This window comes from Bombyx mori, chromosome 9, assembly GCF_030269925.1.
Source record: "Bombyx mori chromosome 9, ASM3026992v2".
NCBI classification, from domain to species: Eukaryota; Metazoa; Arthropoda; class Insecta; order Lepidoptera; family Bombycidae; genus Bombyx; species Bombyx mori.
The window spans coordinates 9,409,022-9,421,793 of record NC_085115.1 but is presented as its reverse complement, the minus strand read 5'-3'; the positions used below and the strand labels follow the sequence as shown (position 1 = coordinate 9,421,793).

The 12,772-nt window shown below is 39.0% G+C and overlaps 1 protein-coding gene across 1 annotated transcript in view; it reads right to left on the bottom strand.

The window, feature by feature from the left end:
- Positions 1-11,604, bottom strand: part of LOC101741143 (uncharacterized) — a 37,777-nt gene extending 26,173 nt beyond the window's left edge. Inside the window, exon 1 of the mRNA XM_004923955.5 lies at positions 11,474-11,604. Coding sequence (XP_004924012.2) covers positions 11,474-11,573 — 100 coding nt within the window. The 5' untranslated portion in view covers positions 11,574-11,604. The remainder of the gene's footprint in view (positions 1-11,473) is intronic.
- Positions 11,605-12,772: the final 1,168 nt, after the last annotated feature.

Genomic DNA, 12,772 nt, shown 5'->3' with positions numbered 1-12,772 from the left:
TTTTTATGATATACGTACGTACGTGCATCAATCATATGCATTCAAATCTACTAATAGCCAAACTACATGAACTGTTTAACAGTTATAGCAACTGGCAACCCTCATCGTATTATGCATAATGCAAGCTATTTTTACGAACAGATTTTAAAACATTTTTATTTGGTTTTAATTAATAGTTCTAAATTTTCACACACATTAAATCACGAATTTCCATCTGCTTTTGGGGTTCCGTATAACATATAACCGTGTAACGTTTGGGTCCATATAAAATGTAATAAGAGTAGGTGCTTGTTGAAAGAACAGCACTAAAAATCACATTTTAAAATTTGCATTCGTAATGTTGTTAGAGTACGCAGTGTACTACAATTTAAAATAAGCTGACGCGCGGTGTCAATGGTTAAAACTAGAATTGGATATGCCTAACTTACTAATTAAATCCTATTTCCCATATACTTTAAGCCGCTTTTTTACCACTGTGCATATATCAAATGGATTATATTTTCATTTGTACGACGTTTTTAAGCTATTGCATAGCTTTTATCGCGGGCTTTGAGCGCGGCGACCGAATCAAGAAATTCCGTAACGAAAATAAAAGCTAACACCCCCCACTCTGCCTACCATGTGGCTCGCGTTCGACACATTCGCACGTTGCGCTTGTGAAGTGTTTGTGAATAAACGCGCGGCGTGACTTCGCATTGTATGCGCATCATGAAAAGTCTGCCCATCTCTCTCTTGCGCGGTCTAGCTTATGGGTGTGAAGGGGACAGTTAATGTTTTGCTTTTGTTAATATTTATAAATATAGCGTGGTCTTATTTTATTATTGTTTTAATATTAAATTATTATTGTCTAATTACAATTGCATAAGTTGATAAAAAATGGTATGCAATAGCTTTACCGCGGCAGTCCCCGAGTGCCACACGTGTTCTTATTTTTTTTTGGTTGAACATTCCAACCACGGAACTCATCTTGTATGAAAGTTTGAAGCTGAAAACTTCCACTTGTATGTTTAATTTGTCTATGGTAGCTACGTTCTTTTCAAGTCGTCTCACTAGCAATGTCACCACCGGTTTCTAATATCAATTCATTTTAATCAAATTAACATATTACACGATACGGTATCATCAGTGATACACATGTATAATTTATTATCAAACACGATCTTGACATATTTGTCGTCGACTGCATACAACAATAAAATTTATTGCACGTGATTAGGTATGTTAGATGATACAAAAAAATATATTTTGAATATGCATGTTTTATTGAATTTAATATTTTTTATTAAAAGCTAATTAAATTCGATGACGCTCTTTTGTGATCCTCTTTCGTACTATAATATGTTTAAAAATGCAAAAAAAAAATTCATTTTATACCCATCACCACAACACACCTTGACGATAATATGAAAAATCCGAATAGAAACTGTACAGGGTATCGGAAAATGGACGCGCAAGCGCATATATGGCACACAAATAATAACTCAAACATTCATTTTTACATGTCGGAAGATGAGAATTGTGCGTTCCAGATTCAAATTAATTTAGTTAAAATAGCTAATTAATTTTAGTTAATTAGCTATTTTATTTAATTTTAGCTATTCAAAGGGGGAACGCTGCCAGTATCTTCGGAACCTTGCCTAAAGGGACTCCTTTTAATAATATATTTTAGTTATTAAATTATTATTCTTATTATTTATTAATATTAATATTATTAATTTAGTATTTAATTAATTTATTTAGTTAAACATTATTTGTAATTTAGAAAATAACGCAATGTATCTTTTACAAAAATGAGTTGACGTTCTTTCAGTATCTCGAGATACGTCTGTTGTTATATTGCGACTTAGATTTTAAGGGCGATTGTAATTCCTAAATATTCGTGTAGTAATAAATACACTGCGGTTTCACGAAACATGACTTTACTAAAAGACTACAATACGGAGCTCTGCTTGGTTAATTGATTGTAATTTATTATTTACTGCATCGAAAACGATTTTGAAAAAAAAAAAAAAGTGTGTGTGTCCGCTCCGACGCACGACTGGAGTTTACTGGATATAAAAAATTAAACGAAACAATACGAGAAATAGTTCTATATTACGACAACACGATACACTACAGATTATTAACAAATTAACGAGACACAAAACAAACGACTAACAAATATATGAAAATACAAAAATACAATAATGAGAGAAACGCGCGATCAGTACGAGGCTTTGTGGCGGACTGCCGGCGCAGCAGCCCGGCGTCACCTGCAATAACGCGGCCGCGCGTTGGCTCCTGATTGGCGCGCGCACGCATCACGCAATCAGGAGCCAATCAGGCGCATAACGCATTTCGTGTGACATGCTAGTACGATTTTGATTGGCGCGCGCACGCATCACGCAATCAGGAGCCAATCAGGCGCATAACGCATTTCGTGTGACATGCTAGTACGATTTTGATTGGCGCGCGCACGCATCACGCAATCAGGAGCCAATCAGGCGCATAACGCATTTCGTGTGACATGCTAGTACGATTTTGGTCCCCATAATTTTCATACCCCGGGCCTATATATGTAAATCGATTCTAAAGGAGTAAACTCCAAAAAGTGTGTGTGTCCGCTCCGACGCACGACTGGAGTTTACTGGATATAAAAAATTAAACGAAACAATACGAGAAATAGTTCTATATTACGACAACACGATACACTACAGATTATTAACAAATTAACGAGACACAAAACAAACGACTAACAAATATATGAAAATACAATAATGAGAGAAACGCGCGATCAGTACGAGGCTTTGTGGCGGACTGCCGGCGCAGCAGCCCGGCGTCACCTGCAATAACGCGGCCGCGCGTTGGCTCCTGATTGGCGCGCGCACGCATCACGCAATCAGGAGCCAATCAGGCGCATAACGCATTTCGTGTGACATGCTAGTACGATTTTGATTGGCGCGCGCACGCATCACGCAATCAGGAGCCAATCAGGCGCATAACGCATTTCGTGTGACATGCTAGTACGATTTTGGTCCCCATAATTTTCATACCCCGGGCCTATATATGTAAATCGATTCTAAAGGAGTAAACTCCAAAAAAGTGTGTGTGTCCGCTCCGACGCACGACTGGAGTTTACTGGATATAAAAAATTAAACGAAACAATACGAGAAATAGTTCTATATTACGACAACACGATACACTACAGATTATTAACAAATTAACGAGACACAAAACAAACGACTAACAAATATATGAAAATACAATAATGAGAGAAACGCGCGATCAGTACGAGGCTTTGTGGCGGACTGCCGGCGCAGCAGCCCGGCGTCACCTGCAATAACGCGGCCGCGCGTTGGCTCCTGATTGGCGCGCGCACGCATCACGCAATCAGGAGCCAATCAGGCGCATAACGCATTTCGTGTGACATGCTAGTACGATTTTGATTGGCGCGCGCACGCATCACGCAATCAGGAGCCAATCAGGCGCATAACGCATTTCGTGTGACATGCTAGTACGATTTTGGTCCCCATAATTTTCATACCCCGGGCCTATATATGTAAATCGATTCTAAAGGAGTAAACTCCAAAAAAAAAAGTGTGTGTGTCCGCTCCGACGCACGACTGGAGTTTACTGGATATAAATATAAATTTGTGTCAGTTGAATACAGTAAAATATGGAAGTTACGTATTCTAGTGAGAATGATCCGGGAGTTGCGGAACACGTGGATGCGGTAATTAAGTAAGTCTATATAATTCACTTTTACAATTAATATATAAGTTGTCCATTCACTGATAGAAGGAATTGTTTATATTTAATAAGCTTTATTAATAAATGATTTGTAGCGGGTTATATTCGGGTATCAACCCACTAACAGTTGATACGTTCAGGAATCGAACCCGAACGGCGTCCGGCCACAAGCAAAACGATGTCGGTAAATTAAACGAAACAATACGAGAAATAGTTCTATATTACGACAACACGATACACTACAGATTATTAACAAATTAACGAGACACAAAACAAACGACTAACAAATATATGAAAATACAATAATGAGAGAAACGCGCGATCAGTACGAGGCTTTGTGGCGGACTGCCGGCGCAGCAGCCCGGCGTCACCTGCGATAACGCGGCCGCGCGTTGGCTCCTGATTGGCCAATCAGGAGCCAATCAGGCGCATAACGCATTTCGTGTGACATGCTATACTCTCTAGTACGATTTTGGTCCCCATAATTTTCATACCCCGGGCCTATATATGTAAATCGATTCTTAAGGAGTAAACTCCAAAAAAAAAAAGTGTGTGTGTCCGCTCCGACGCACGACTGGAGTTTACTGGATATAAAAAAAGTGTGTGTGTCCGCTCCGACGCACGACTGGAGTTTACTGGATATAAAAAATTAAACGAAACAATACGAGAAATAGTTCTATATTACGACAACACGATACACTACAGATTATTAACAAATTAACGAGACACAAAACAAACGACTAACAAATATATGAAAATACAATAATGAGAGAAACGCGCGATCAGTACGAGGCTTTGTGGCGGACTGCCGGCGCAGCAGCCCGGCGTCACCTGCAATAACGCGGCCGCGCGTTGGCTCCTGATTGGCGCGCGCACGCATCACGCAATCAGGAGCCAATCAGGCGCATAACGCATTTCGTGTGACATGCTAGTACGATTTTGATTGGCGCGCGCACGCATCACGCAATCAGGAGCCAATCAGGCGCATAACGCATTTCGTGTGACATGCTAGTACGATTTTGGTCCCCATAATTTTCATACCCCGGGCCTATATATGTAAATCGATTCTAAAGGAGTAAACTCCAAAAAATCTATTATTATTAACGCTTTTTTTTATTGCCTAGATGGGTGGACGAGCTCACAGCCCACCTGGTTTTAAGTGGTTACTAGAGACCATAGACATCTATGACGTAAATGCACCACCCACCTTGAGATATAAGGTTTGTTATTATTGTATATAAGGTTTCTGTTGGGCCGCAAGGCGTATCACTATACTATCCTTTGAAATTGATGTTCTGAACGCATGCAACGGTGATGTATGCGTGTCAGCATTCGACTACTTCGGAAGCCGACGGCGTCGAATTAGTTCGTTTTAATCAGAACAAAATCAAAATTCTGAATTCAAAGTTGTAAATTTTACCTTGTGATTTTGAAATGTGGGAAAAAATGCTACCTACCTATTCTATAAATGTTTCTGAGCTTCTTAAAGTGGTTGATTTTTTTCTTTGTGTGAACAAATTTTCCAACGGATTCTCAATTTTAAATCTTAGTGAGAGATACATTTTGTGAGTTGTAGCGTAAATTTAATATAATACCACCAGAACTCGTTTTTGTTTTCATGTAGTTCACGATTAGGTGAACCCCTATTGCCTTTATAGGCATTATTTTGAAGACCTGCAAGGCATATAGACTCAAAGTCAGCAGTCAAAACTCTAATTTCTATCATTTTCAAAACGAAAGATTTTTTTATTTTTTTTTATTGCTTAGATGAGTGGACGAGCTCACAGCCCACCTGGTGTTAAGTGGTTACTGGAGCCCATAGACATCTACAACGTAAATGCGCCACCCACCTTGAGATATAAGTTCTAAGGTCTCAGTATAGTTACAACGGCTGCCCCACCCTTCAAACCGAAATGCATTACTGCTTCACCCGTGCGGACTCCAGAGGTCCTACCGCCAGTAAATTTTTAATGCAGAATTACATTCTCCATGCTAGCCGTCGCCAGTAAGCTATAACTAGGAGGTCAAACAAAAAAATCGGTCAAGTCTCATAAAAACCACTCTTTGTATAATTTTCGTTTCGTCTGTTGTTGAAATAAATTAACAGCGTTAATAAAGCTGAAATCTCGAAATTCCCAACGCAGACAGGCAATGTTCTATAAATACCACTTCAATGAAAATACGTGCCCTATCGACTGATTGGTTTGTATGTTACTCCCAAGAATGGAATTAGCCCAGTCGTCTAGGTAAATAATTCCTCAGGCTATTTATTAAGTCTGAGCATCGAGTTGTTTTTCCCTATATGTATCCTGTCACTGATCTATATTTCATTGGTCGGTTTCACAGGGTCCCTCAACTACGATCACTAGATGTTAAAATTCAACAGCAATTATTAATAACTGAGGTTTAATTGTGTATTTGTTATGATGTCATGTACCACGCGCGCAGCCATAAAAATTCGCCGCGGCCACTATCGGTACGGACCGATAAACGGCTAACGTTTTCCTCAATCGGTGGTACTTCATGGGTACTTTCTGCGCATTTATAACCGATATATACGCTGAGAACATCGATTGAAATCGTTTCGGTACTTTACGACTTTATTTCGGGCCGGCGTGTTTTCTTTGACCGCGTCAGTTAGCTCCGGAGTTGCGACCGAAGTATTTGGCGTGTATCGGATAAATATTAATAAAGCGGAGCCGGCCTCGTTTCTGGGAAGTTGGGAGGATCTTATTATAACCGCAATAGCACCTATAATTAGCAACAACCAAATTACTCGTGGCGTGTACGTGTTGCGGCAGATCGATGTTACGTGCTACTCGATTCGGAATTGCGTTTTCGATCGAAAATCGATTTCCCCTAAGCGATCCTCTTTTGATTATTGAAATTCGTAAATCGCTATTCTAAAATTAAATCGTTTTTTGTTTGTTTTTCTGATCTTTCTGTATTAATGCAATATGAACTAAAGCACTTTATATATGAATAGCTAATTCATTATGAAATTTTATATTAATTAAATTAATCGATTAAAATCTTAAGAGTCGCATTTAAGCTACCAGGAAAACAAACGTATTTAGTTTTAAATAACATTAATCTGCGCAAATAAGTAAAAACAAAAGAATGAATCAGAGACGGCAACGACCGCTGTTCCAGGGTGATCTTTCGAAATTCCCGAATAATTGTTGACTGGTAAGGTGGAGACAGAAATAACGGGAGAGACGCACAGTCTTCCCCCACTCACGGCTACAAATTAATTTTATTTATATATTGATGGATTGGCCCGCGCGCTCCTGTGTCACCTCGGTTGATCTCTTTATTTAACGAACTCACTGAATGGGTACAATAAACGATTGTACTTGTACGTGAATGTACTTATGATTGTGTATTGAATTTTAAATGCTTCAAGTAAATCGTCGAAGCAATGCACCTTTGATGACATTGAACTTATCCTACCTATTTTTTACCTGATTTTATTAATATTGTGATGTCGCTGAATATGTCAGGTATAGGCTGAATATGTAAGCTATTTCTTTTTGTTTGTGATATCGACCGATGGGTTTACTACATTTTGGTGGGAAATAGTGTGGTTAGTGCGAGTTTTTCAACGTTCTCGATTGCGTAAAAGTTAACTCAAATTTGTATGGAACGTTTACCTACGTTTGCCGCTAGGGGCGCTGTTCTAACTCCATAGTAATTTGAGTTCACTTTTACGCTATCGAAAACGTTAAAAAACTCGCACTAAGCACACTGATGATGATAGCCGCCTCCAAGCCGAACAACTTTAACCTTATGAAGTTCTAATCCAACTGTAATAGCTAATGTCTTACGTTTAACATTCATCTACCCACAGATTTTAAAAATCGAAAACTTTTATAAACTAATTCTCAAATTTTATTGAATAAGTGTTCTTCCTTCTTCTTCCTATTCGTACACTCTTGACAGAGTGGTCGTGGTCATGCATCAGTCGGATCCTGCTATACCGATGCTCTCGCGATGCGACGCCATGTGGCACGACGTTTCGCAGAGTGAGAGCAATTATTTATGTTGGAGTGAGTCACAGATTTTATGGGGTCGGTCCATCGTGTTGGAGATCGTCCGCGAGATCTTTTGCCCTCGACTTTCCCTTGCACCACCAACCGCTCAATGGAGTCCTCATTACGAGTGATGTGCCCGAAGAACTTGAGGATTCGCATTTGGACTGTTGACGATAGTCTCTCCTTGATGTTGAGCTCTTTCAGGATCGAAATAGTACGGTGCGCGGTCCACGGAATTCTGAGGAGACGTCTAACTAAATCTCAAAATTTATTGAATAAGTATTCCTATTAAATATTGAATGATAAGTGAGAATTGTTGTCTTTTTTTTAGATATATTGTTGTGAAAATGTAATGTCGGGGGAACATGAGACAGCTTTGAATGCTAAGCCCGTACTAGAGTAACAAACACAGGCAAATCCGTAGAGGCGAGTGTGTGTACGGGCAGTCAGCTAAGCGTGGGAAAACCCTCTGCGTATACGGTGCGAACTATATTACATAAAACATTCATGCGTTATTTCGATGCGAATTCTTTCGAAGTTTCATCTTTGGTTTATTCAGTTAAGTATATAATATTTTTAAAACGATAATATCGAAATTGTTTTCAGCCTTTGTGCTATTACATATTATATCGGAATTGAGAATATTCAAATCTGTTCTTATATTAACGACGCTTATTTTTATCGTCCAATCTACAAGAATTTCCAGCAATTATGATTTATTAATCGGAATAGAGATCACAATTGTCAAAACAATCTTGATATCTTGATACGAAATCGTATTTACCGTTGGTCACGAGAATATTCATTAGGATAATGATGTTTCGCGAATTACCCAGTGTTTATAATCATAATGCTCTGTACCGCTGTGTGTCCGAATCGGGGTTACACACAAATGTATCACAAGCCACAGTATGCCTTCACGTGGCAACAACGAACACATAGCTACCCCACAAATAGGCCGATTACACGTGATCTTTCATATTGCGGCCGTAACCTCTTCGAGTATCTCGCTTGCGGGATATTACGGGAGGCGAAGAGGCTCAATGTACACTGGTTATTAAAGCGTGCGGCAGACGTCACTCGCACACATTCACAGAGCACTCGCACAGCGCAACATGACCGTGGCATTCCATCGGTATCCACACATACATGTAAACAGCGCACCTTATTAAAACGAGACGCGAATCGACGACTTATCGGGCAATTAGTTGTGGCCCACGTCAAATCATGTAGCGAGTGAGAATCTCGTTTCGAGTACATTGACTCGTGGCTTTGTTAAATTAATATTAGCTCTTTTTGTTGGCGATCGCTTACTAAAATCGAATACGGTTCCCTTGAATGTTACCGATTACGAAAAATTATTCAATAAAAAATTCGTCGATATCGCAATTTTTTTGTCCTTCGCAAAACGTTTAGAAAGATAACAATGTCGCATAAATCACATCGTTTTTGTAATAATGAGTAATTTATATTCAGTATCGAGAGACGAAAACGTAAAGCTTCAATGTAAATCGCGTCCGTCGATGTGGGCTGCCGGCGCGGCGTCAGACCGTGGCTCGAGTGAGGAGGCAGGCGCGAGTTAGGGTTGGCACGCGCGAACAAGAGACCGCTCATACTGCGCAAGTGCGGCTGATAACAGCCTCGCGTCGCGAATTATTCACGTGCTGTCAACTTATGAATTATTATTCTGTTAACAGCACTGCGTTTATGGTAAAAGGTCGTATGCAACCGTTAATTGGAACCGACTGAGCGGATTCGTATTTAAGACGAACGTTTATTTTGTCATTCCGAAACATGACAACTATATTATGAATACATTATTGAAATTAATAAAATTTATTTATTCATAATTTAAAATCGCTTTTAACTAAATCACGTTGTCGTTGTAGGTATAGTCCGAAATGAAACAAGTGAGATAGGGGACAGGTCGAGCGGTTAATGGTCGCGTAAAATTATGCATACCTATCGTTTATACTGACTCCTACGTTCGGCCTCCAGTAGCGAATTAGGCCATCAGAGTTACACTAAACAAAACTCACGAAATATAGAAACTACTTAAGACATACTCTGTTCCTCATTGAAAAACATTGGGGACTTCCACGGGTTATAAAAGCGTATTGAAAAAAAAAAAACTAAGGTAAGCAAACATTGACAGTACACATTACATTCAAACAAATTTAAAATGTGTGAAAAAGACGGGAGATCCCACGCGAATTTGTATAAATAAATATTAATAAAACAACAATAACGATCTTAAATTGATTGTAGTCAAAGAATTCGTTTTCATTTCAACTATTTACGTAAATGTGACAACAAATAAAAAATAAATAAACAAGCAATAAAGCAATAGGCGTAATAAATTAAACTCGGAATAATTGATGTCTTTATTATGGGCAATAAATAAATCAGTTTTATTCAAATTGTTGCAAATTCGGAACATTAATTTTGTTAACACTAAACAAGCTGCGAAGATGCTCTTTGGGGTTATTAGCTGGCTATTAAATTATCATAATATATGATAAATATTATCGTAACAATTTTAGACACGAATGTTTTAAGTTTTAATGATGTTTTTAGTTTAATTTTGTATTATAACGAATGGTGAAAATATCTAAAAGTTACAAGCGTTTTAGATTATTCACGTCAGAATTAAATTCTATTCTTAGAATTTACAACTGGCGCTTAGAAAACATTGTTTAACTCATTTTGTTAACCGCTAGCGCCATCTAGTTTTTGTTTGCAGAAATTATGAGGTAAACAGCGCAGCGTGTTGCTACACCGCAGTATAGACGGGCAGATAAGCCCAAAGTCCACTAAATATATTTGTTTATTTACACGCGCTCATTAGTTTGGTGTATACACTTATTGGATGTAATGTAATCTTTGAATTGTATGAATTGAATGTTATTTTTACCGACTAAAAGACGTCAGATTAACTTGAAAATTTGCACACGCATCAAGGACCTATGACTCGATAAGCATAAGATCGCTCTAGTAACCAAACCAGTATTAACATGATAAAAAAATAAAATTCGTTTTTTGTTCAGTTTGTAATTTAAGTTTGTTTTATTTATAAACGAGATATATTATTTCAGTAACAGGTTAGTGAGTCCGTTGTGTTACGTGTACTCGCAACTTGGTGATAAGTGGGTACCCATAGATAGACTGAGTTTTAGAGTTGGTAGAGCGTCTTGTACGGGGAGGTAGCATTGTAACACATTCTGCCTATTTCTGACGTGAAGCAGTAATGTGTTTCGGTTTGAAGGATGGGGTGGGGTAGCTATTGTACTGTAAAACTGAGACTTATAACTCATGTCTCGAGGTGGGTGGCGGCATTTTGCGTTGTTGACCGATGTCTACGGGCTCCAGTAGCCGCTTAACACCAGGTGGGCCGTGAGCTCGTTCACCCATCTAAGTAAAATAAAACGCTCATTAAAACAAAAATTCGTAGTAGGAACCCGTTGATTATTTATAATTATCTTATATTCCTGGGCGCCGCAGTGTGATGTTAGAAAAGAGTACCTATTCATGTTGTGTTACAGGCTCCAGGAATAAACATTAGCGTCCACACAGGTTAGCAAAACAAAGAAAAAAATGAAGCCTCTCCATATAGAAACATAAGTCAAGAAAATATAACAACAAACAAAGATGCTAATGCATTATATTTATACTCGTATGAGATAGCGGTGTTTTATTACTAAGGAACTCACGGCCAGCCAGATTATAAAGTAGTTCGCGGACAGAGCGAGAGGCTAGTAGGAAATATCCAGTGAATCTAGAATCTTCGTTGCGGAGCGCACGATACGACATTGCTCGTAAACTGCGCAGACTTGCAGAGACACAGCGCACAAATGATTCACAATGTACTAAGAAGCTATTAGATTTGATATAATATAATTTAATATTTGATGTTTTTATTTTTTTATTAAAAATAATACCTTTTTTTTTGCTCTTATAGGCAGACGAGCATACGGCCCACCTGATGGTGAGTGGTAACCGTCGCGCATGGACTTCAGCAATGCCAGGGGCAGAGCCAAGCCAGTGCCTATCTGACCCAATTTCAAAAAGTACTACTGGTCAGTCGTCTGTCGCCATCTTCATTTCTGAAGGTCGTGTCTAGTTTGATGACTGTTTTCTCTTCACCCGTTGCACATCACCTCTCCACGTTTCTCTAGCTTTGGCACTTGGAAGTGTTTCAGATGTAAGCATATCTGTAAGTGATGCTATCAGTGTTCCCCAACTGTTGGTGAGCGATCGGTCTTTACTCGTCGACATGGCCTGTACCATCAGCTTTTCGATTATGTCAGGATTTCTGCGAGCAATGTGTTCAAAGCTTAGTATGCGCTGATAACAGATTTTAGACAGCCTAGTTTTTATGTGGAACTCTTCGAGAATAGACAAGTTCGTTCGGCGAGCGGTTCATGGGATGCATAACATACATTATATAGTTACCAAGGCTCATAGACATTACAACGTTAATGCCGCCAACAGCCTTGCGAATCGGAGTCCATCCATCCCAATCTTCAAGCTGGAACGCATGATGGCTGTGCGACAGAACGTTGCATCTACCTCTGTGACAATGACACATTTTGTTGATCCAGCGGTTCATGGATCAACAAAATGGGCTACGCCTACAAAGTCACATCACAAATGCCTCGATTTTGGTACTGGTAAGCAAGTTGAGGTAAAAACGCGCATGGGTAAGTAACAACATTTTGCTTACTCGCTTCTGGATCCTCGTATCCCCTCCCGGGGACACGGTCCCTACTTACTCCTGTCGCGGTACTAGTTATTGTGGATTTGGGTATGAAGGGTGGCACGGGACAGCTGGTGTACGATCATTTAGACTCCAGATTGGTACTAGTATCACGTCATCTATTTTCACCAATAACTATTTAATACCAGGCAGGTAGACTCGAGATATTTGGTTACATAAAAATAACAATACACTTATTAATCTCTTTTTTTATCTGTAAAGACAGGATTTGATGGTTTTATTATTCAATAAA